The following is a 26,349-nucleotide window of genomic DNA, read 5'->3' on the forward strand; positions in this document are numbered from 1 at the left end:
GGTTGGAAGCAAAGAACACACAATCACTTTTGCGTCCAGGACATTGAGGACAGCTGAGACGCATTATAGCACTATAGAGCGCAAGGCTCCTGTGTGTGTTTGGGCCATACACAACTTTAGGTCATACATTCATACATCTGAGGGCGTGAGTTTGAGGTGTATACTGACCACAAAACGTTAATGCACTTTCTTAGCGGTGGCAAGCGAACCAAACCTCAGCAAGACTTGTACATTTACTATAAAAGCTACAAGAGTAAAACTTAGTTATCAAACACCTGCCGGGGGAAAAAGTTTAGAGCCAACTGCTTGTCGGGATGGCTTTAGAAGACAACCAAGATGAAGTAGAGGATACTGAGTGTGTAGTATCAGCTCCGGATGTGGTCATAGAGTGCGCCCCCATTACTGAACATACTTCAATCAGAAACTTGTATAGCGGGCTCCTTACCCATGAGAGTCTCAAGGCGCTGTTGGGGGGGGGGGGAGGGGGTGCAGCTACTGCTCGAAGAGCCAGGTCTTGAGAAGTCTTCTGCAGGTGAGCAGGTCTTGGTTCTGTCGTAGATGGATGGGGAGGGTGTTCCGGGTCTTGGCGGCGAGGAAGGAGAAGGATCTGCCGCCGGAGGTCGTTCGTTGGATGCGCGGGACGGCGGCGAGGGCGAGGCTGGCGGAGCGGAGCTGGCGGGCGGGGGTGTAGAAATTGAGTGTTGTTCAGGTAGGCTGGCCGGTGTTGTGGAGTACTTTGTGTTCGTGGGTGAGGAGTTTGAAGGTGATCCTCTTGTTGACGGGGAGCCAGTGCAGGTCTCTTAGGTGGGAGGTGATGTGGCTGTGGCGGGGGACGTTGAGGATCAGTCGGGCTGAGGCGTTCTGGATGCGTTGTAGTCATCACAGGTGTTTGGCCGGGATTCCTGCGTAGAGTGCGTTGCTGTAGTTCAGTCTGCTGCTGACGAGGCAAGAAGCTTACCCCAACAGTGGCATAACAAGGGGGAGCATGAGTTTTGGGGGCGGTGGCCTCCCCCCCCGAACTTACCTGCGGCCATGCGGGCGGCAAATGTAGGATTTGTCCGCCAGCAACCCCCCCTCCCCCTCACACTGCTCTTACGGCTGCCGCTGGGTGGCATAAGGCTTAGATCGAAACAGGTCCCAGGATGCTTGTTTCCAGTCCAGGGGGGACCTGGCTTGGCAGTTCAGTTTGGACTGTTCCCATGAGGCACTGGGTCAAGACTGATTTGCATATGGCTGGGTCCAAACTGGGGTGGAGTAGTGGGCAAAAGAATGATGGATTTAACCCAGATCTCTTGACTGGGGGAGAATGTTTGAATCATTCAGCATTCCGTCCATCATGTGTTGCAGTTACACTTTCGCCCTAAGTGGGGCGGGTATGCCCAGGCGTGTGTCCCTTGCTCACTGTGCCACTAGATGCAAGCTAGCCTGGCTGCTGAAGGATGACATATCCTGAAACCGGTTCCAGGATGCTTGTTTCCGCTCCAGGGAGGATCTGGGCTTGGCAGTGCGGTTTGGACTGTTCCCATGAGGCACAGGGTCAAGACTGATTTGCATATGGCCATGTCTGAACTGGGGTGGTGTAGTGAGCAAAAGAACGATGGATTTAACCCAGATCTCTTGACTGGGGGAGAATGTATGAATCATTCAGCATTCCGTCCAGGTTTCGCACAGGTGGCTACTGAGCTGTCAGTGGTGAAAGATATGGTAATACGCCATTAGTGACAGTTGGAGAGTTGCCAGCAGCTGTGATAGAAGTGCTGGCCTCTTACGAAGAGTTCTTAATACATACATGAAAGTATTTACTACAATTGTTTGGAGAATTCTCAACAGAAGGTTACCTAGGAGGCTTAAGGTCTATGTAATAGGTCGATATGTCTGTGCTTTATCTTTTATATGCTGTGCTCCAATGTTTAGTGCTCTGCGGTGCTATACAACTGTGTATGTTGTCTTTTATGTGCAATGCTGTCATGTTTTAGTCACATACGGTTTAATTCAATCAAACCTTCTTCACACAGTTGTTTAGGGAAATCATTTGTTCTGTTGAGGAGTAAAATGCTGTAGGAGTAAGTAGCCTCGTGAAGCCACGGGGCCTTCTTTTGCAATGCTATGCCTTGTTGATATGTAGGTATGGTTCCAGCTGGGGAAGTCGAACAGTACGTACCTGCGAGACTCACAGCAACGCTAGTCAGTTGCAGGTGAAGCTCGGAGGTTTCGGACGCTCCGATTACATTTCCTCCGGAACAAAACCCACTTTGCACTGCGCTCGTTTGTGTTTTATTCCCCCACTACACCCTGCTTTTGCTTTTTTTAAGCAAATCCTTTGCGCTTTCGATTGTGTTTTCTCAGTATATGACCTATACCATTGGCATAGAATGGTTGAAGAGAATAAAGCAATGAAGTATGTGTTGTAATTTGTTATTAACTTGTGCTATTGAAATGTACTTAGTGGTACGATCCATCCACCCTTCCCCTTTCCCCTGCAGTGAACTGAACTTTAGAATGTTGGTGAGAAGCTCACCTTAGAACGTTGGGTGTGAGGCAGTCGGTGCATGAGGCCAGATAGAAATAAACTGATTTTCATCTTCACTCTGTGGTCGCAGTTATTTCTAACAGTATGCATGTGCACTGACAGTGTATTACTGTAAATAGTACTAATAATAATTGGTAGAATGTGCATGTTAAATTAATTACCTGCTGATTTGCTTACGTGGGTGTGCGCGCGGGCGTGCACGTGCCGGGAAGATGTGTCACGAGCGTATCTTGACTGGATTTAACTAGGGTAGCAAACAATTCTAGGGTTGAGACTGGCAAGAAGGCAGCAGTCACACTCACGAGTTAGAATTGGATTAAGCGTTTCCATGAGGCCATGCTACGATAAAATGGCTCATACCCAGAAACATTATAATAAAATACACTGGATCGTAAGCAAACACGTACTGCTGGATGTGACATGGTTTAGAGGTTTACCGCCAGCTCTTTCCCCCAAAAAGCTGCGATCTAATCTCGGCTTCCCCGCTCTACCAAACGGTGTGATCCTGTTTACCTCACTGTTCTCCATTCTCCTCCGTCTGCTTTTTTGACCAAAAAAGTTGGAATGCAACGGGCCAGGGTGAAGCGGTACCCCCAGGCTATTCACCAGGCCCTTTGTGACTGCTCCAGATGGGCAGCGCTTTAACAGAGTGCCCTTCGCCATTTATGCGTATTACAGATGCTCGCTTTTGTGCATAGATCTAAATGCATGTCCTGAGCGCGCCTTGTGAATCACAGTGAAACATGCAGAGCGCGTCATAGACTAGAAATGAACAGTCCGGTGGCCAGGGGCATGTGAAACTTTTTTTAGGCAGACGTAGCGTGTGTGCTTGTCCCGACCCCGCGCGCTGCTGAGGAGAGACGCGACAGCTTACGCTGTGCACTGACAGGCAGCCCCCGGTGAGCACCGCACTACCTATGCCAGTATGCAAAACGCCGCGCATCTCATTTGTGCAGCTGCTAAATAAATATTATCTCATTATGAAACATGCATCCTAATTACGTCCCCGCAGCCACCTGTCACTGCACTAACCAGCTGCTAACTTGGTCACCTCTGGCACCACCACTAACTAGTGGTGCCCAAAATTATGGGATGGGGTTTCCATAGTAACCAGACTGGACGTCACAATCTGGGCATGTGTATTCCATTTTTGTCTCTCTCTCTCTTTATTTCCAGGCTGAGGGATTTGGGCTGAGTAACGGAGGCAGGAGAGTAGGAGAGTCGGGGGAGATTTTCCCCACTAACAAATATACATATAGAAACATATGTTTACATGAAAGCAGAGGGCAGCCATCTTCCTTAAACACCTCTCTCTCTGTGTACAGTTGATCCATGTGCATAGTATGCAGCGCCGCCCGGCACAACAAGGGTTAACGTTGTGAAGCTTCGGACAGAAAATACAACGGAGCCCCTCGGGGGAGACTTCCCGGCTTTGCCCGAAGCATGCGCGGGCCCTTGGGGGATGAGGAAGAGGACACGGTGGACGAGATGGAGAACGAGGAACTGTCAGGTAGGAGATGTGCCCACAGTCCGGGGTGATGGGGGCGGGGGATGCCCGGCTCTGATTGTGCGGGAAGAAAAGTGCAGACCGGTCGGCTCTTCCCCAGGGCTGTGGCGCGAGGGGACCGGGCAGCTTTCTTAAGGGTTCTTCTGCGGTGTAAAGTTTTGAGGGCTTGGCAATGCCCAGGCACTTCCTTGAAAATGCAGACAAAGCTGTGTCTCTGTGTTGCTGGCCACCAGGGGCAAGTGAGCAGGTACAATACAATGGAAGCAACCCTCATCTGCATGAAGCATGGCCACATCTGTGCAATTAGGCTCATTTACGTAAATTATACTCACATTTGGGGCGTGCACTCTGGCCAGGGGTGCCTGCCCTTTGGCATGATCCTGTCCCGGGCAAATCAATATGACGAAGAAAAATGGCTGTGATTCTCTCTCTGTTATTTTTATGTAAAATCGCATTGCATGTCAGATGGGCTATGTGTCTTTTGCCTTGGAATTGATTTGCTTTCCAGTGCTTTTCGCTCGCCCCTCATCTTTCATGCTATTCTGATGGTGTGATGTTAATACGTGTTTGAGTGCAGAGCAGCGCTGCTGCATTACTCATATACTAATTGATCTGTGTATTCAATATTACTTTTTGAGCGCTCTTTTGTGTTTCCCGGCGCTTTAGTTCTCGTAAAATTGTCAGAACAATTGTTTGGAAATTTAACAGAAACCCCTACTTTTTGGTACGTTGAATAACTTGCTTGAGACATTAGGAGTTGTTCTGACTTTGTTTGTAATAAAGACCCTTGCGTATAGAACAGAGAGACGTGAATAGTCCGTGTTTATTTGGCTCCTTTTGCTAACCCTGTTTTCTGTGACGCGCCTTGAAGCCAATGGAGTGCCCTCTCGGCACTAGGATGCAGGTGTGAGGTGACACTCTTTCCAGCTTTACTTGATGCTGGAGCTGTACCACTGTCTGTGCCTGTGTCACTTAAAGCGTTCTATGGCTGCAACAAGGTGGATCCGCAACACAAAGCTTGTATTGTGACGTTGCCATAGTGGGTGGAGCCAGGGACCCGCCAGCCGTATAATGGCTCCACGGCTCCCTTTCATGAGCAGCGTTGGGATCTGAGGGCTGCGGGCAATTGGCTGCCTCTAAGTGGGGCCGTGATCCAAAGCGTTTCTGATTGGTTGCCTCCCGTCGTTCCTCAAAGCCTGGGGAGCTGGGTGGGATGCAGATAATATTAACACAAGCTGTACTTGGATGAATCAGCTGGCTTCTCCTAGCAGCAATAAGAGCCAGATTTGCGATGGCGTGTCGCTGATTATTTTTTTGGCTGCTTTCCTCAGTTTTACGTCTGGAGCTGCATCCCCTACTGCCTTTTTTTCCACAATTGTAACCACTTACATGTACTACGCTTTTGGGAATACAATTGGCTGAACCTTTACGTGCCCTCAAAGGCTAAAACGGGTCTGTTTTTCTTTTATAATCATTTAACGAGCTGAAAAAGCAGATGCGAGTTTAAAAATACTTGAAGTTTTTCGCAAATACAGAGCAACCTATATCTTCAAAGGCTTAACTAAAGATTTGATATTTCTGGTCGATGCAATTAGACCGTAAAAGTGTCCAGAATGAATAAAAAAAAGCCTTTGTCTAACACTGAAACCGGCTTTGCTGGCGGTTTCACCTACTTTAATATAAAGAACAATAAGGTAAGAAACCTGAAGTAGAACTAACTTTACATTGTGCATTTTGGGGGCTTAAATGGTGAGCACGTTTTATTTTTGTCTCAACACCCTACAGGTGTTCTCAAGTTACATGTTCCCTCGGTATCTAGCAAGGTAACCATGGACCCTTGTGCAAATACAGAAAATGCCCCCCATGACTGCTGTTGGTGTGGCAAGATACAACATTGTTAGGGTTAATAGGGCCCACCAGTGCTCTGGTCCCGGTGCCACTGCACCTGCTGCACCGATGGTATCTACTACGCCCTGCTTGAGTCTTTTATCAGCGCTGGCTCTTATCCGCCGAGTAGTGAAACCCAGCCGGTTTTTGAAAGTGAGCGGAACTATGAAGAATACTCCAGTTGTGTTCCTTTAGTAAGCACTTCTTTTCTCTTTTCGCTCTCTGGTCAGGCAAAAACAAAGTAATAGTAATGAACGTATTGCATTGCCGCTCTGTGCACATTTCGGTGCAAAATAAATATGTTCAAAGGCAAATGCCCTGGTACCGGGGCAGCCTTTTGTAATTTAGCTGTACGCCCTCCCTGGCCACTCATTGTAAAAACAGCCAGGCACTCACAGCTTGCATCAGGTCAAAGAGAAGTTGTGTCCTGGTGACTGAAGCAAAATAGAAGCTGAGTCCCGCAGAGCCCTGCTTGTTATTAAATATTGCGGTCAAAGATTCACAAATTGTAATGCCATTTGGGATATATATCCCATTTGGACCGAACAATATAACACGGAAGACATTAAGAACAGTAATAAGAAGCAAGACAATAGGCTAGTGGAACTACTCGATTGGCTACAGTGTTTTTCAGGCCAGTTGGTCACAGGCTTGGATTTGTGTCTGGAGGACTCATCACTCATCGGTAACCTTTCTAAGGCCAATGGGTGGAACAGGAAGGCACATACTGGGGTTCCTCCTCTGGCGTGGTGGCTCAGCCCTGTTGCCATGTCCAAAGCTTTGCAGACTATGGTTTGTGAGCTTGGAAGTGCAAAGCTTTTTGTATAGCGCCAAGAAACCGTATGTAGCACCAAGACACCGTATGGTGAACGGACGATCAATAAGTCTCTATTAACATGACACAAAGGAAGAGTTGGTGTTGTGTGTTTTGGCCAGAGATGTCTTCCAATCGTGAGAGACTCATATTATCCATATGAACAAAAGCCATCTAATTGGAGAGGGGGGGGGGGGGCAGAGGGGATGGGGCGGGACAGCAGCTGCAGTTAATTCAGAGTCCTGAACCTCGAAGATGTAATCGCAAAAAGTTTAAATATTCTTTGACCTTGTAATGGTGCACTGAGCTGCGGTCAAGTGGCCATCTTTTGTCAGACTGTATTACATTCATAATTGATGATGAAGTAAAAGATAAACATTTGCCCCTTGGGTGAACCATGTTTTGAAAACGAAAAACGGAGACATTTCGCTAAAATAGAAGAAGGACTACCATTTTACATCAACCGAGCGACTCCGAATGACAGCGCTCATCAACATAGAAAGGCAGTAAGAAAATAAACAAAATTCAATTTTTAAACTCAGTATTATAACTGTTAATTATACTGCTTTCTTGTAACAGCTGCTAACTAGCCCAGCTTTGGAACAAATAAAAGCGTGCCTCCCAATGTTTTCAGTCAACCCTCTCTAAAAACCGGTACATGAGCCAAATTTTCCAAAATCTGCCGGGACAGATGGTGAAAACCCGGAACTGTCTCAGCGGATACCTGGTCGTCCTAAATTTGTTTCCAGCATCTCAGATCAGGCTCCCGTTATGTGTGGCCTGGGGTGTGCACCTGTTTCAACGCATTTTTTACAACGCACTACTGTTACAACGCATCCATTACAACGCGGATACTGTTACAACTCATGTTTTTACAACGCATTTTTTTACAACGCAGGTACCTTTACAACGCATACCATTACAACGTAAGTATTGGTAAGTATATAGTTATTTTTTAAATGTTATATGTTTGGGGTAAAGGGGTATTTTTAGGGGTTAGGGTCAGTTTAGGGTTTTTGGGTAAAGGGGTATTTTTAGGGTTCAGGGTCAGTTTTCAGTTTTTGGGTAAAGGGGTATTTTTAGGGTTCAGGGTCAGTTTTTAGTTTTTGGGTAAAGGGGTATTTTTAGGGTTCAGGGTCAGTTTTTAGTTTTTGGGTAAAGGGGTATTTTTAGGGTTCAGGGTCAGTTTTTAGTTTTTGGGTAAAGGGGTATTTTTAGGGTTCAGGGTCAGTTTTCAGTTTTTGGGTAAAGGGGTATTTTTAGGGTTCAGGGTCAGTTTTTAGTTTTTGGGTAAAGGGGTATTTTTAGGGTTCAGGGTCAGTTTTTAGTTTTTGGGTAAAGGGGTATTTTTAGGGTTCAGGGTCAGTTTTTAGTTTTTGGGTAAAGGGGTATTTTTAGGGTTCAGGGTCAGTTTTTAGTTTTTGGGTAAAGGGGTATTTTTAGGGTTCAGGGTCAGTTTTTAGTTTTTGGGTAAAGGGGTATTTTTAGGGTTCAGGGTCAGTTTTCAGTTTTTGGGGTACAGGGTAAAAATAAATTAAATTTAATTTTAAATTAAATTTTTTAATAGTAAATAAATTAAATTAAATTACATTGCATTTTTTGGGGGGTTGAGGGTCATTTTTGAGTTTTTGGGGTACATGGGTACAGGGTAAAAATAATGTTATATTTTTTATTAATTTACAATAATTAATTTAAATTATATTTCATAAAATTAATTTAATTTATTTTTGGGGTTTAGGGTCAGTTTTCAGTTTCTGGGGTACAGGGGTACATGGTAAAAATAAAGTAATATTAATTTAAATTTAAAATAATAAACGGAAATTAAATTATTTAATATTACATTAAATTATGTTTTTAAAATTAAGTTACTATTATATTATTAATATTAACATATACTTACCTATACTTACGTTGTAATGGTATGCGTTGTAAAGGTACCTGCGTTGTAAAAAAATGCGTTGTAAATACATGCGTTGTTACAGTATCCGCGTTGTAAAAACCGCGTTGTAACAGTATGCGGAGTAAAAGTCCGCGTTGTAACATCATATATCCGTGGCCTGGGGTTTAGTGGTGCTAATACTCTCGCCAGTTACTGATACCAGTAACATCGGTGATACTGGGTTCCAGTATTACCATGGAATCACAAGCTGATCCCTTTCAACACAGTACAGAATGGGAATAACATGTGTGAATCAGCGGTTTCACACTGATTCCCACACATGTACCTGTAATTATGGGCATTTCCCCAAGGACAAAGTCCTCCAGGGATAATGTGATGGATTTGTCCCCAGTTAAGTGTGTGGGATTATCACCCCTTCGAAAATCATGTGTTGTAACATAGCACCACTTTTAATTCCATTTTATCTTTTTTAAGCCAAAACAGGATTACCGGGCCGCTCAAAATGATTGCAAGCAGAGAGGACCACAGTGAGCCAGCAGTGCCGTTGAGTGAGGTCTAAGCGCAACAGGAAACATCTCTTTCAGGTTTCCTTATGACATTAAAAATCAATTTTGGCTCGTTTTTTCATTCTTCACCATTGCTTCAGTGGTGGCAGGTGAAGTTTGAAAGTAGTGGGGCACAAATACCGGACTCAAATTGCAAGGGAGTGATACATCCCAACTTCCTCTAGGATCATTTGGGGAGAATGGATGAAGAGGAGCAACCGATTTGCCCCAACATTTTTTTGCAAAGGACAAAAGGGGCCATTTTACAGCATACCTTTCATAAAGATTGGCAAAATATGGCAAACAACCATGGCATCTGAAGGGATGCTAATGCAATGTTCCACATTCTTTTCTGGTTTGCCTAACAAACCAGGTCTGCTGAGGCTCACCCTCCTCAGAAAAGTTTTGGGGAATAAAGTTGTACAATAGTAACTATTTTCAGCTATATTTCCCTAAACCTTAGAAGGAGCTACCAGTACTATAAGTAGTTCAATAAGTCTGGCTATGCAAATCCAATAGGCTGATTTTTTCAAAGTGTATGCAGCCTCTTTCTTTACTCCTACATTACACGTAATTAATTTTTTTCATCCTACACCTTCCAAATTGATTCTCCTTCATATTGTCGTGACTGAGAATCTAAATGGATAGAGCGGGATTGAAGCATCCAAAGTTATACAAATCTCCCAATTAAAGGCTGCAAAGAGCAGAGCTATATACATTATTCAGGCTGATACAGCAATGATGTTGCTTATTTGATAGAGGTCGGCAATCAGGATCTTCAGGGACTACCTGTCCCAGTCAGCACCAGGACAGGAGGTGGAGCCCTGCAACAGTGAGTGTCAGCACCTAATGGGCTCTTAGGTGCTGAAAAGCGCCATCTAAGTCCCACAGTGCGGGGGCACAGTCACAGTCCTCAGGGACTACCTGTCCCAGTCAGAATCAGGCCCAGAGGTGGAGCCAGCGAGTGCCAACAACCGGTGAGCCCTTAAGTGCTTTTTTTTCCTTCTCTGTAGTTTTATATAGCGTAAAATTGACCCAAAGGTATCAGAGTGCTTTACATAAGCACCAGTTGCGTTACACAGGGACACATTCATTAGGTCTCGCCTACGCAGCGTGCATGCGCTGCTTAGGCAAAAAGACTTTTAGCTATCGGTACAGCTTTTCAGGCAAAAACGTGCACACGTTCCATTGCCTTTAATGGCAACGCGTGCATGTGCGGCGATTCACTTGCGGGAGCACGCCAGGCCATATGGTTTTAATCATCGCAGCGCCAGCCGCTCGCTCCCGCAAGTGAATCGCGCAATCCCCCTCCTCTCCCCCCATATGTTTGTAAGCGATCGTGAGCTGATGCCATCTAGTGTGCAAGACATATCAGAACATTAATGACCCTGCCTCATGCTGGTCCATGGAAATGCCACATGTCAGTCAGAAAATATTACATGGACAGAGTAAAAAGATGATTACTCCTCGTTGCGGCATCGCACGGTGTTCAAAACGGCCCAATGCCTATTAAGTAACTGACCAGGTTAAAAGGGGGGCAAGAAATCCCTACTCAGTCCCATGCCGAAAACTCACCAAAGTTAACAATGACGTCCTGCAAAGTGCTCCGCGTCCCTCAAGAAATGCGGCCTTAAGCGAGTATGGAGCGGACTTTAAATAATGGCCTGCGCATGAGCAGAACATCTCGAAAGCGATTACGATTGCGCGCTTGTCTGCTTTTGGAGCCGCAGTGTCATGGTAGAGTTCAGGAGACAGCCGTGCGTTTCCCTTTTCCAAACATTATCTCCCACATCCTCGTTCTTCCTGCTAAAACCCAATAGAGGCCCCATTCATACGTCTGAAGAACATAGCTGCGTATAAATGAGCGGGTCCGCCTCTAACCTTTGCTTCTGCAGATCTCACCCTGTGACTCTTAGCAGAATGGACAGCTCACATAGAAAAGTAATGCTGCTGGACACTCATTGAATGCTGCCTCTGTCTTTCCTTCTATTAGAGGCATCGTAGATTACCATCTACATTCACTTTCACAGCCTCGAAGCACTCTGGTATTTTGCATAAGTGCAGGCACCCTGTGCACTTTGCCCTATGCTGTGGGTCTATTTCCATGTGCTAGAAATTTAGGAATTGGGAGAACTCTTTTCCTTACCTGTAAGTAAATAAGGTCACAGGACCTGACTAACAAAACTTTATTTTTCTTTTTGTTGTATGGATGCCGGAGCGAAATTTTATTATCAACGTAACCCAAGGGATGCGGAATTACCGAAAATCACAATTGCGTGCGTTATTTAGAGTAATTTGGAGCAAAAATGCATAATACAAGAGCAAAGGAACAGCGAGCAAGTGGCTGCTGCTGTTCATGTTTTGTTGCTTTTAGTACTACTGTCTTTGTGCACAATGCACCCTTTCATTTTGAATGTGAGGGTGCATTTTGCAGTACCAAAATAGCGCTAAATGCTGAGTTACTCCCTCGCTTATTAATACGCATAATTTTGCTACAGACAATTAATTATGCGAGTTACACACATCCCTAGCCATATATACTTCCATATGCTTATTCTGACATATGGAATACATTTGCATCTTTTTTGTGTTCATTCAGAAGTCTCGAAAAACCTAGGGTACTCAAAGATGCAGAGCGGTAACAGATAATAATTATAATAACTAGTGTTTTATTTGCAGCTTTATACCTCACTTCTGTAATTTCTTTTTCTAAAAAATATATTTTTAGTTTATTTTCAAAACATTGCAGCAATAGCAAATAAAGGTACCGGACCGCAAATTTGGAGTCCAACCCCATTGACCACATGGTAATAACAACCACAAACAAGCTTTGGCATAGCCAATAGGTCTCGCCTTTGGGACCTTATAAGTGTTTAGCCATGCAACACTTGATGTTGTTGCACTAAGGATATTGTGCTGGATAACTAAACACTTATAAGGTCCCAAAGGCGAGACCTATTGGCTATGCCAATGCTTGTTTTTGTAAGGCACAGAGAGATTAAGTGATTTGCCCACAATCACAGGATGTTGAACATCATTGCCGAGACTCGAACCCTGTTCCTCCATATTTGAGATTGATCGCCCTAGCCGTCAGGCTACATCCTCTGCTTCAAGCGCTGTCAAAGTCCCACAGCCCAGGACGTGCACAGGTGTGCCTGAGCAAAGCCTGAAGCGGTACAAAAGGAGGTGGTGATGGACGGAGCATCTGAACCAATCAAACACTCACACCCAGTCAAAAGATCTGGATTTAATCCATCACCGTTCTTTAGCCCACTCTGCCACCCCAGTTCAAACACGGCTATATGCAAATCTGTCTGACCCTGTGCCTCATGGGAACAGTCCAGCCCGAACTGCCAAGCCATGCCTTCCCTGGACCGGAAACAAGCTTCTGAGGACCGGTTTCTGGCATTCCAGCCGTCTTCAGCCCGGCTTGCTTGAATCTAAATGCCAGAAACCGGTCCTCGGGTGGCAGAGTGGGCTAAAGAACGATGATGGATTAAACCCAGATCTGTTGACTGGGTGTGAGTGTTTGATTGGTTCAGATGCTCTGTCCTTCACCACCCCCTTTTGTACCACTTTGTTCGCCATAAGTTGGCAGGGTATGCTCAGACGTGAGTCCCTTGCTCACTTTGCCACTTGATTCAAGTAAGCTGGGCTGAAGACGGCTGAAATGCCAGAAACCGGTCCTCGGAAGCTTGTTTCCGGTCCAGGGAAGGCATGGCTTGGCAGTTCGGGCTGGACTGTTCCCATGAGGCACAGGGTCAGACTGATTTGCATTTGGCCATGTCTGAACTGGGGTGGCAGAGTGGGCTAAAGAACGATGATGGATTAAACCCAGATCTGTTGACTGGGTGTGAGTGTTTGATTGGTTCAGATGCTCCGTCCTTCACCACCCCTTTTTGTACCACTTTGAGCAAAGCCTGGGCCAAGGACAGGCCCATCTGTGCCCATCAGAGGCTGGACAAGGCTCGGTTGGGCCACCCCTCTGACACGGTCAATCTTCACCCCTTGTTCAACTTTGGGGAGTTGTTTTTCGTTTTCCATTTAAATTTAACTTGTAATGTGGGGAACTGGAAAGTAGCAGGAGGTTCTGTTCACCCACGAAAGCCCACCAGTATAGACACTGTTAGAAAGAGTCATAGGGGTCGTGTCCAATGAGATTGATCTGACAGAATGCAGGCTGTTGTTAGGGCACATGAGCAGCCCTGGCGAAGCGGCAGATAAATCCGACATAACTGGCAACAGTGGGAAGAATGCTTTTCGGAAAAGTGGAGTAGCTGCGGCTGATGATGGCCCAACATCCTGCACAATACCCTAGTGGCGGCTCCTCCGCTAAGGTGGGTGAGCTTTGCCGACAGCTCTCGGAGCAGTGTAAAAGGAAAAACACAATGATAATAAGAGAAGTTATTATCATTTTATTTTTAGTATCTTGAAGCCAGGTTAGGGTAGGGTGGGGCTGGGCTTCCTTGATATCGAGGGAGGAGGAGTGGTTGCTGAACCTTAAGAGCGCATGGCGGTTTGGGCAGCCGTTTTGGGCTGACCAAGCAGTCATGCACACTTTGCATGTTATGCACCAGCTTGTAACGCACAGCCTGGGTGGATAGAATGCATAGGCTATCAGTCCCCATCTGAGTATAGAACCACGGGGCTCAGACCAATCATGAGGCTGCTGTTATGGTGACAGAAGCATCATGATTGTCTTGGCCAGGATGCTGCTGGGAGCCAGCAGAACAGCGAGGATGAAAAATAGGCTGCAGCTGTTGATGGGTGACAAGTAGGGAAGTCTTTTTTTTTCAAACCCCCACTAACTGCCCCTGCCCCTGCCACGCCACCATTACCTACAAGCCACCACTGCAGGACCACTATCCAGACTGTTAGCATGAACCCTCCTCTGAGGCCAAACAGTCCTGCCTCTCCCCCTGAACCAGCTACAAAGCAAAAGAAATGCAGTAGTCGCACTGTAAGAGTGAATTTACAATCCAACCCACCGGTCGCGGGAAAAGAGTTAACATCTCACCTCGGACATTGGGAAATTTTGACCTTAAGGCGATGTATCAGCAGTTCGTGTCAATCATAGTTGCATAATTTAGTCCAATTAGAGCGCATTTGGATTTATTGGAATCATGATTAGCCTTCTTACATACAACTCAGTGCCACCAATGCTTAATTTGAGATGGTGGTAGGACCCCGATCAATATTGTGACCTTATGCCCCAATACGGCTATAATCCATCCATACCCCTATAATGGCATAAACGATCGGAGCCATATTTTCAGAAACTCGCCTCTGCAGCTCATTACAGTAGATGACACAGCAGAAGCCACTATCTAAGATTCCTAGATTACACACCGAGTTCTTTCAACAGATAAAACCCCCAGCAACCTGGGAAAGTCCCGCTTGCTATGTTTTGATTAGTAATAGAACTCTAATGAGCACTGTAAGAACGACCGGTTCTTAGTGACATCTTTATTGACGTCTTATGTCCAAAAACTTACGTCATACAAGGCACCTTCCAGGTATAAATATTACCAACGTTGCCTTAAGCAAACACAGCGGTGGTGATAGAGAATACAGGAGCAGAAAAGCTGTCCCTTGCAGAGCCCAGCAGATGCGAGAAGCCACGGACGCTGCCCCTCCTCCTCCTTGACGCGCTGAGAAAGACGCTGTCTTTTCTCCTGCCGAGAAAATCCAGCTCCGGCGTTTCCAGCCTACCCTTGCGGGTAACTGGGATATCGAGTCCTGAGAGGAGATACAAGACCTCCAACATTCTATTCCAGAGGTACAGTGTTGACTAAACCCTTAGAGAGAATTCTTGAAGCAAACCCTTGGCAAAACCAACTTAACTTAAACTGCTACTTACTTACTCCCTCCCACGTATTAGGCTTAGGTCAGGTACACTGGGGTAGGCGTAGTTAGAAGCATCAGTTGAGTACGTTAGCTAAATGTATATATGAATGTATATATTTTACTCATTTTAACCATTGTATGGCTAAGAAGCCATATCAATGCTTTTACAGTATTATTTCGCAATCCTCCTTTTACTGTACGCACTTTTTATAATAACAAGTCTTGCAATTGTGGCAATTCATTTCTCTTGCATGAGAAGAAAGACTGTTCAATAAATAATACCTTTTTATTGAAAACGCCCGTCCCTCTATTCTCTGCATCCTGGTGAAAGTAATTCTTGCACAACTGACTGAGTGAAATAGCTGTCTATTGTTTCACACAACTCTAGAGATTGACTCTTATTCTAAGGAGCAAAGTTGTCATGTTTATGCGGTTGTTGGAAAACTGAATCCCTTCTTGTCTGAGCCAGGGGAGCTGATCACTTCCTATTCAGTCAAGAAAGTTTCCAGTGACCTCTGAGCTAGCTGGTACAAACCCAATTAAGTTTAGCATAGTCAGTAGAGACCTGGAAGACCGCACTTCTACGTCTATACTGCTGTTTATGTTATTCCAATGCGCAGGGCCTATAGGGGAAAATAGGAACTACACTACAGCACTGGAACTTAATTGGTTTCCAGTGCTCGGCACAGGCACATAATTGTCAACATCGCACAGTCTGCCACATGGCGGCGCTGCCCTTCTAATTTACAGAGGAGCTGAACAAATTTTGTTTCTGAAAACAATATACATTCAAAATTATTAGTAGCTGCCTTGTGAGTGGTTACTTCATCTTAGGGGACCTGGAATACACAGAACTGTTTGCACTTGGAGGTAGGAGATGGTTAGTAGTTGTTTTGGTACTGTCATTGGCAGCAATGGCAGGGGCGATGGGTAGTGCAACCTGCAGTAGCCTCCTGCTCTGGGAACTGGCACTTATTATTTCACAAATGAAGCACTGAGTGCCACCCACCCAATGGTGAGACTAAGCATCCCGATACTCCAAAATTGTCAGACATCGGAGACCGACCAAGGGTGCAGGACCCAATCACGGAGTAACCCAAGCTGAGTCACAAACTTATTATGTTTGCCACAACTGGTGCATGAAGACGGGACACTCAAGCGTTAACTGTGGAATGGCTGGTGATGGACTTTTCCTGACCGCCCCTGCTCAGCAACAGCCTGGTTCAGCACCTGCCACAGGACAGAGTAAACAAAGGGTTGTGTGCAGTGGCAGCTCGCATAGGCATGCTGCAGGGCGGTGAGGTGGGACGGGGGAGGGGCATGGTGGGGGTAGTAAACTCAGACAGATGACGGAACGTGGGAAAGTAATTATTACGTTCCTCCATTCTGTCGTATGTCTGAGTTTACTACCCCCCCCACCCTGCCCTTACCCTGGCCCACCGCCCTGCAGCCCGCCTATGCGAGCCGCTACTGGTTGTTTACCCTTCTAGTCAAGATCGCACACATTCACATACCCTTGCTGAGGTATAAAATTCAGCCATCGGGGGAGTTGGACAGTAATGATTGACCTAACCCTGTATTTGGGAGCTTCCCACTGTTTCTGGATAGGCTCACCCCCAATAGTGTGACCCTGTGGTGTAGGATGCTGAAAAGCAATCAGCTCTCTTAAAAATCTGTAGTTGGAATATTGCGGGGCAATAGGAGGGCGAATGAGCCCTGGTTAGATATAATTAGAGAATATCAGATTATAGGCTTACAAGAGATCTGGGATGCAGGCAACTGTGTGTATCTAGATGGACACTCTTCATTTTACCAGAAAAACCTTCACCCAAAGGCAGGGCAAAGGGGGGTATCCTCAGATTGATATCCCTGTGTCTAAGGTGTACCCCCACCCAGATTGCTACTGGTCATATTGTACTTTGAAGGCTCACAGAGTATTCTGTTGTTCCATTTTTATGACTCCTTTGATCGGGTAACTCCTACAGAACAGTTAGGTACCATAAAGCCTTTTTTATATGTCTTTGAGGAAAAACATAAATTGACTTATTCAGTTATTTTAATGGGTGATTTTAATTTACATATTTACTCTTTGGCAGATTATATCTCTGTAAGCCCCACAAAACTAGATCCCACTCGGGGCAAAACCATGGGAGGACGGGCTTTTTCAGCCGTGATCCCCCAGATCTGGAATAGAGTTCTGGACAATATGCATAGGGAATCCTTGCTACTGCCTTTCAGGAAAAAACTTAAAACCATCTTGTTTACTGAGGCATTTGGCTAAATCCTCTTCAGTGAGCTGACTACACTTGGGACCAATGGACTTCGGTCCACGCTACTAGTGCCTAGAGACCTATGGTGATTGGCGCTCTACAAATATAATCTAACAATAACAAAAACAACAATCACTACGAGCATTTCACTGAAGGAAGTATGCTCAACGAGATCTTAGCAGACTTTAACTTGGTATCAACAAGAGAGGGACTGGAAGGGGCCATTACCCCAATGATTAAGGGCAGAGGGGCTAGCATGCTCATTGAATATGTGTTTGCTTCATCCTATTTTGATCAGTTTTTATGTCGTTTTAAAGTTTGATGGTCAGAGTTTAATGACCACAACCCCCTAATTCTATTTTTGGAATGGGGAGACCACTTGCCCAGTTTAACAATGCTGGCCCAAGTAAGAGTGATATTGTTCCACAAGAAAAGGGGTGAAGTTAAAGTGGAATAAAGTCCACCACAACTCATTGTTTAACATCCTCTATGCCACTTGTGATGCTGATTTACAATGTTGTCTGAGCGATTTTGGAAATTATGAGCTCCTTTTAAGTGCAAATGGGAGACTCAATGAACAAATTTTTAGCAATCTTAGGGTCACAGGCAGACAGAGGGCTAGCGCCGGTGAGAGATGGTTTGCCTCTAACTGCTCAAAGGCCCACCAAAACTTGATTGTGGCATTTAAGAACATTCCTAACAATAGGGCTGAGATAGCAAGGAGTCAGATGCTCTATATGCTTGCTATTGCAGCTCGCAAGAGAGATATTAAGGAGAAAGCCTGGGAGGATCTTTTGCAACCTGACAGTCTTAGAAGCAGTGCGACATTCTGAGAAATCATTAACCGCCCTTTCTTTGGAGTTGCAAATGGAGTAGGAGACTGTACAATTATTTTTCTTGCCTACTCCATGGGCAGTAGTGTTCTGAGTTGTCGCTAGTTTAAGTCCCAGAAATAGTAGTGACCCAGCAGTTAGCCATACAAAGATTAAAAACTAGACCATTCACAAATTTGCAGATGTTTTCCTGACATCTGGCCAAACAAACCTGAAAGCCTTATTTAAATGGGTTTTCTGGATAGCCGAAGACTGTTTCAGCTGCTGTAGCAGCAGTCGTTTCCCTCACCAGCCTACTACAATAAGGTTTCTCCTTCTCCCACGGACAAAACCTACTCAAACAGGTCCTGTACTTCTACTACCCCCGGGGTAATGGACCAAGAGAATAGAACAACTTCAAAAACAGACCTATACTACGCTCTTCCTTAAAGTTACAAGTTAGCTTTAAAAGTTACGTCTGTGTTTTGATGTGACCATTTGGTGTTCAATTCTCTCTCTTCCCTCATATTCCTCAGATAAGTGTTGGTAGATGTCCTCTGTCACCCTGCCAAGGTTCTTCTAGATGGAAAGTTGCCCCTGACGGCTCATTATTCTCAAGCAGGTCCTGGTTATGCGTATTTGCATCTAATTCAGGTTACGCCTGGAATGGGAAAATGTACTGGGGTCTGTTCACAAACTGCATTATGCACTATGTTTAGTAGTACTGCAAAATGCTATTCACAAACCTACAAGTGCAAATCTCTCCTTCCACCTCTCCTGCCTTTTCTATGGGGAGATCCTCTTTTATGTAAGTTTACTACTTAAGTGCTGATTACAATCTCCAAAGTGGTTCCGGAATGCTTTCCGGGCAACTCAGATCGGGAGAGTCCAACCGAGCGATTTGGATGCATCCGGATACAATTCGGTAGGACTCCCATTGACTTCAATGGGAGCCTGCATTCTGAATGAGAACACAGGCTCCCAATAAAGAAAGGAGTGGCTGGGGAAAATCATGCACCATGTGGTAGGCACGATGCGGAGGGGGGCCTACTACGGGTCCCCAAAGACAGATTCCGACTGCCTTTTCATTTCAGGCAAACCGAATCGGAACAGCTGTCTGAATCTGTCATTGAAATTGCTCACTTGGGAACCATGTCCATAGAGCTGTACGAATCGGCTTAGAAAGTCTCGACCTGTACGAATGCCTTTCGGAACAGATTCAGTCAACCCCAACGGTTTCCAGGCATTGTAATCAGTCGTTAGGAACTGGGTACGATTTGGTAGGAAATAAGGGCTCCGTGTCGGATTCAGCAAACCCAAATCTGACTCAAAGCCCTTCCGAACGGGATCGTAATCGACACTTTAGTAGTAAATGTGGGAGGGACCAGGAGGAGTGGCTGGAAAAAGGAAAGTATTTACTACTAAATGGAAGTGGTCCGGGGGGAGTGAGGAAGGGTTTAGGGAGGGATTTAAAGAAGGACATGCATCCACCCAAAAAGTGCAAGCCCATTGCTGTTCAGAAACTGCACTTATAAAGTTAATACAGACAAAAAGGGACCTGAAACAGTAGTAAATTGCTCCACCTCAGCTCAGTTGAGAAATCCCTTTAGTAAAGCATCATAAAAAAGAAAACACGTTTGTTCAACTTTATAATAAATTAGTAAAATATTGTATGATAAATATTAATGTTAATTATTCTATATATTTATTGTAAATGCAGAACAAAATAAAGAAAATGCTACAGCACTACTGTTATACTTTGGAATTAATTTATTTCATCATTTAAATGAATGACATTAAATAAAAATATTTTTCTGAAGGGTAAATTAAAAAATGAATTTTTACCTAAAGTAAATATTTTTTGGGATTATGCATTAATAATGAATAAAAGTGATGCATAGAATTAGTTAGAAATGGTTTAATTATAATTGATTAAAAATGATGGTAGTTTAATTTATAAATCCATCAGAGGTTGTTAAAATACTTTATAATTGCATATTAAATATGTTTTGTTTTTATATTTTTTAACATGAAATCATTCATTTATATTTTTAGCTATCTTAAATAATTAATGTTATTTTCTGTATGGCTTTATTGTAAGTCACTACTTCCCTTATTTGCTATGAAAGGGTGTTGCAGTACCAGTTTCTGGCCATGTGTGGTGCTGGACTTACTATTGATTTTTTTTGGCAGTAGTTAATTACGCTCATAAATTTGTCTCCACCCCCTTTTTCAAGGGGTGGAGAGGTATAAGTCTACACTTTTGAGTAACTTAGAACTCAGATTTTGTGAGTAGCCCAAAAAATAAAGGGCAGATGTACAACCCATTTTTGCATGCACAAACGGGTTTGCGACCAGTTTGCGCATGCAAAAATACCAATGGGCCATGTACAAATCCTATTTAGTGAGTCTGAATTTATTTGCGAATTGCTAAATAGGATTTGTGACTCGCTATTAGGAAGGTTCGTTCAAAGGCGTCCCTTCCTAATAGCCACTCTCTACCCTATGTAAGAATGTTTTGTGACTGCAATTGAAGTTGCAAAACACTCGCAATTTACCACCCTCTTCAAGAGGGTGGTAAAGCACTCGCAAAAGGGAAGGGGTCCCCAGGGGACCTCTTCTACCTTGTGAATGCAGGGGGAATTCTTTTTTAGGGGCAGGCAGTGGTCCCAGGAACCACTACCTGCCCTTAAAAAATGAAACGAAAACGTAGCAAAAATCTCAATTTGCAAATAAAAAATATCTTTTTTAACTGCGAAATTGCTGGCAAGCGCAATGGCTTTTCTAGGTTAATATGACATTTTTACCTAATGCACGCTTTAAAAAAATGAACAAGAGACTCTGCTTCTATCTCTGTAGTAATAATAAAAGCCCACTTTTAATTCACTTTGTTACTGCAGATACACTTTAGCCTCATATATGCTATATTTCCCTTCTACGCATTATGCACCTATGCATTGCATACACATTCACAGGTGACTTAACTAATGTTAGAACTAAACTGATAAACATGCCTTGAATTTTTATTCTGACTTTGCTAACTACAGCTTTTGACCAACATCAGATCAAGGCTGCAGTGGTAGACCTAATGTAAGGGTTTAAATATCGGCCTACGTGTTACAAGTCCACACTGTATCCCACATATGATATTTGACATTTCTGCCACTTATGTTGCTTTTACACATTTTTATTGATGAGGCCTCAGCTAAAAGCCAAATAAACCAATTGGATTTAGACAATTATTGACCATTTAGTTGGGGTCCAAGACATGCACTGAGAAGTGTTTTAGCAGCCTCCCAGTGCCCAGAGTGAAAATACCAGCAAAAGAAAAGCTGGCAAATCATACAAAAATATGTGTTTTCTACAATCCCCAAGTTTCACCCTGTAACTTCCGTTAAACACTCAAACTTGTGCTGCTGTCACACGTTGGCACTTTCTGCCTTTCATGCCCATTTATCATAATCTTCAAATTCCAGCAATTACCAATGTACAGCTGGTATTTTCACCACCATTATGCAAGATGTAGCCATATTTATTTCATGAATGATAATCATACATCAATGGTTGGCATTAAGCCAAACAGACCATATTGTCAGGAATAACCACAATCAAGTCAAGAATGCCTACACTATGCCGAGGCTCATAACCACTGGGTCATGGGCACCCTTCAGAGATAGTTACAGTAGGTCAAGAATAACCTTGATAGGCCAATGTCACGTTTAAATTAATATTATACCAGGGATAGTCACAGATATGACTGGAATACCAACAATAAGTCAAAGGTGGGCATAATGGGCCCGATTCACAGAACTAACTTAAGACAAAATCCTAAATTTACTACTATTGGTATTCACAGAAGTTATGATTTTGTCTTAAGTTTGTCTTAAGACAGACTTAAGACAGACTTAAGTTAGGATTTTGTCTTAAGTCTGTCTTAAGACAAACTTAAGACAAAATCTTAACTTCTGTGAATACCAAAAGTAGTAAGTTTAGGATTTTGTCTTAAGTTAGCTTTGTGAATCGGGCCCATAGAGTCCAGGGTCACCATTTAACTAATATAACCACAAACATGTTGTTTCAAGAATGCCCCCAATATGACAAGGATGGGCACTGTTAGGCCTGAGCTACTGGTTTACCAGGGATAGCCTCAATTATGTGACGAATGCCCACAGTATGTTTAGTAATGGGCTTAATTATGACATGGAAAATCACAAATATGTCAACTACGTCTACAATTTGTCAAGTATGGCCTACCATAATGCCATATAAAGCAGCCACTATGTCAAAGTTGGGCATCAGCAGGTCATGACACAACTTATATACCCAGAGACATGACCTCACAGACCCATTCACTCATTTCCACATACATTCAGGCACAGATACCAATATACACACATACAAACATGTACATATAACGCACATGCAGACAATGGGACTCTTCACCCTCTTTCCTCCTTACTTACCTTTTGAAATTGAAAGCACTGCAGGCCATTCTCCTTCGCTGCCTATTCAAATCCTTGATACATTGGAACAATGCAGAAGCAGGAACACGTAGAAGGTGTCATGTATTAGATATTTCGATTAGCCTATAGAAATTCGAGCCTTCTCTCCTTATAGATGAGATTGACAGGACAAGTGTGCCATTACGAGGCCTTTGTGAGGGCTGGTGCATACAACACCTTTAGAACATGCACTGCTATCAGCTAATCTTTTAAGACGCACAATGAATGTCTATGTAGGGCTATGACCAGAGCCAATGGAATTATGATTCTTATTCTGTGGCATTTTCTGTATTATTGTGGATTTACCACACTTGCCACATAATCACCTCTGCTGCATAGTTTGTAGATTTCAAGGAAAAAAGTGTGATACTCGAACAGACCAAAAATTATTGGAAAAGCACAAGATGTAATTCAGCAATTGGCTGATATCTCATTTCATATATCACAACTTCTCCTCTCTAAAACCCCATCCTTGTAATCTAACATTACCTAACCTCCCATAGCCTATCTATTTCACCAACCATTCTCCTGAAACCACATAGCCCACGCTAATGATCGCATCTACTTAGTATTAATATATCAAACGTAACTGAGTGAATTGCATGTATTTTATTCTGGGGACAACAATCCCACAATAACCAACAATAACATCCAGAATAACCACTGATCCAGTTGTTGAAATGTATTATGTCTTCATGGAGCTTGAGTTTGGGATGTCGGGTGTTCAGGGAAGAGTTCCTTTCCTTACCCTGGATGTTGTACCAATTATGGCGGGCAGTTCTGGCATTGGAAAGGGGTGGGTATGTTACCTTGATGATGGCATGGTCTATCCAGGTGACCAGAGTGGGTTCTTCGACTCAGACATTGTTGAAAGAGGTGAAAACATGGTCCAGGTAGTGTCTGGTGGTGTGGATAGGCCCTTTAACTTATTGGGTGAGGCTCAGATTTCCAAGGGTTTCAATCATTGCTTTAGGGTTGGGGTTGGTGAGGACTTCCAGGTGGTAGTTCAGGTCCTGAGGTCGATGTATTTTTCGAGCATTGAGGATGAGTGCTGCTAAGAAACCTGCAATAGCGTTGGAGAAGTTGACATGCGGTCCTGGTGGTCTTTAGATACAAGTGATGCTCAGGGTAAAGTTGGTGGTAATGTGAAGCTTGAGTGACACGTGTTCCATGTTAGTGGATGGCATGCCCACCGATGTGGTGCATCTGATGGCATTCTTGTAGATAAAGGTGAATCTTCCTCAGGGCTTGTGCAGTCGATCATGCCTGGCAATTGTGTATCTGGACGGAATGGCTGTGGCGAAGTCTGGAGCAACAGTGGGATTCAGCTAGATTTCCAAATCGAATAGCAGGTTTAGTACGTGGTCATGCAGCAGGTTTCCAATCTCTGTGATGTGTTTGCCGAGACAGCAAGAGTTGAGGAGCATGCATGAGAGTGCAGGATTCTGAGATGGTGAAAGCTGGTCCATTAAAACAGAAGGAGTATTGTGTGCAGTCGGTGCGGGAGTGGGGAGTGTTATATTGCAACCGATAGTGCTTCAGAGTTATCAAAATGTCTCTCACTTTTTGATTGGGCTAGTGCACACATTTTTACATGAAACTAAGAGAATGTTTGGCAATGCTTAGTATATATAGATGTGCAGTAGGGTATATTACCGCCCACCTCTGGAAACGTAGAAGCATTTTTTACCAGTCCCTCGAAAAATTCAAGCAAATGAGACAGCCTCTTCTTTTGCATTTAATTTTTAATTTTATCTATCAAAATCAGTTTTATTCCTTCAATCTTTTTAATTTTGAGCAATTAAGATTTGCAAGCTTTTAAACCCAGAACAAACAAAAATATCCAGGTTTGAGACTTTTGTGTGCTGTGACAGTATATGATACACCTTAGATAAAATGCAAAGGGAGAAGGGAATAGCCACTTTAATGAATCAGCCCTCCTGCAGACCTTTATCGAGAGTTCACACACCACAATCCAGTCACTGGTAGAAATTGCAGGTATGCAAATTCCCACTGAGCAGTGTCCAATTTAGCATTAAAAATTCCCAGCAGAAATCCTTGCCAAATTTTCAGTTCTGATATGAATATAGTATATGCTTTGGTACTTCTGCTGCATGGAAGGTGTATCTTTGTTTGAACATCAAATTACACAAAAATAAAACAACACATACCACATTAAGACCTCTATGTCCATCAGTAACATACACACCTTGTAGATTGCTATCATCTGAAGATCAATGGGAAGTTCTTATCACTTGTTATCATCCAGCTCCCATTCATCAACATGACCACAGCCTCCACAGTGTAGAAAACAGCGCAGAGCTCTAAATAATTTTCTTTTGTAAATTTAAAATGTGCTATGCTTCCACAACTACTAAACAATAATGTTTTATTTTTCCTTTTACCTTTCTTACGGGAGTGATCTGTGTTCTTTAGAAGTACTGAGCAGTGACTAGATTGAAACTCTAAATTGTCCCCATTTAGCTTTACTGTGTTGGGAAGCCTGTGAGGTAGTCATGGTAAATAGTGATCTTTGATTTTTTACCGTGGCTTTGATCTATCACTTTCTCAGAATCTAAACTGATGCCATTTTGAGCTGCTGTGTACCGGTTTTACCTTATTGCCTTTCATTCGGTGAAATGTCAATTACCTCTGCTACTACAACTTTGCATAATTATTATTACTTATTCCCATTATGGCAAATGTAGCATATAGTAGTTGTATTTTCCATTTGCTTCAGTTTCTGGAAAGAGGGGACACTCCTGTGCCACTTGAGTACTGCCCAACACGTTTTGCTTCTTTTCTTTGCAAGACTTTTTCTAGCAACACAATTTAATCCACTGAAGACAGAGTTCCTACCATTCTACCACAAGTCTATGATAAAATAGGCCCTAGTCTGTTCGTTGAACTAGTAAAAGTTGTCTATGTGCCATCTCCCCCAGGATCAGTCTAATCGCTTTAGTTTTTGATCAGCAACCCACTATTGATGCAACCACAAGTGAACAAATTGGCTCAGACTACAAATTTTCACCTGCACCAATTAAAAAGAATTATGTTCATTCTATCCAACGATCAGCTGAATTCTGCGGATTATGCCCTAATCATTTCTAGAATTGATTTGATGCAGGAAATGTCATCCTAGCAGGCCTTCTAGCTAACACCCTATTCAGCTTAATCCGAAGTACATTTAAAGAGAGCAAAAGATATGATCGCATCACTCCAGTTTTGAGGGATTTTCACTGGCTATCTTTAGAAGCTCAGATAAAGTTTAGGATCTGTTGCCTCGCTTGCAAAGCCCTCCACAATAGAAGTCCTAGCTACCTTGACAGTATGCTGAACATTTCAGGCAGATCAAGACTTTTCTGGAGAAAGAATTCACTTCTTTTAGAATATAACACATTTCAGACCTCTCAAGCTCTAAAGCAACCCTTTTCCTATTCCACCACGTTCACCTTTCAGATCAGCACCGAACATTGTTTCATTCCAAAACGTTCTAAACACTCACCTTTTCAGTACCTTCCTTGGCTATCTTGATCCTGAGATGAACCCGTGGCACCAATTTTGGGTTGTTTACATGGTTCTCTGTTTATCACTTGATACTCATTACGATTTCTGCTCACCTCAAATTCACTTTTAAGTCTGTTTAATAGATAGATACATATACTCTCCCTTTTCGTTCCACACAACTCTGCTTCCGAAGCTTCCTATCCCGCTTTATATAGTTGTTTGCTCCAT

General features: G+C 43.6%; 1 protein-coding gene across 1 annotated transcript in view; it reads left to right on the forward strand.

Annotated features, from left to right (window-relative positions):
* The first annotated feature begins 3,704 nt into the window (after positions 1 to 3,704).
* Positions 3,705 to 26,349, forward strand: part of CHD5 (chromodomain helicase DNA binding protein 5) — a 1,029,381-nt gene continuing 1,006,736 nt past the window's right edge. The window contains exon 1 of the mRNA XM_086921723.1: positions 3,705 to 4,040. Within this exon, the coding sequence (XP_086777849.1) occupies positions 3,974 to 4,040 (67 nt within the window). The 5' untranslated portion in view covers positions 3,705 to 3,973. The remainder of the gene's footprint in view (positions 4,041 to 26,349) is intronic.

This window comes from Lissotriton vulgaris, chromosome 5, assembly GCF_964263255.1.
Source record: "Lissotriton vulgaris chromosome 5, aLisVul1.2, whole genome shotgun sequence".
Lineage (NCBI taxonomy): Eukaryota > Metazoa > Chordata > Amphibia > Caudata > Salamandridae > Lissotriton > Lissotriton vulgaris.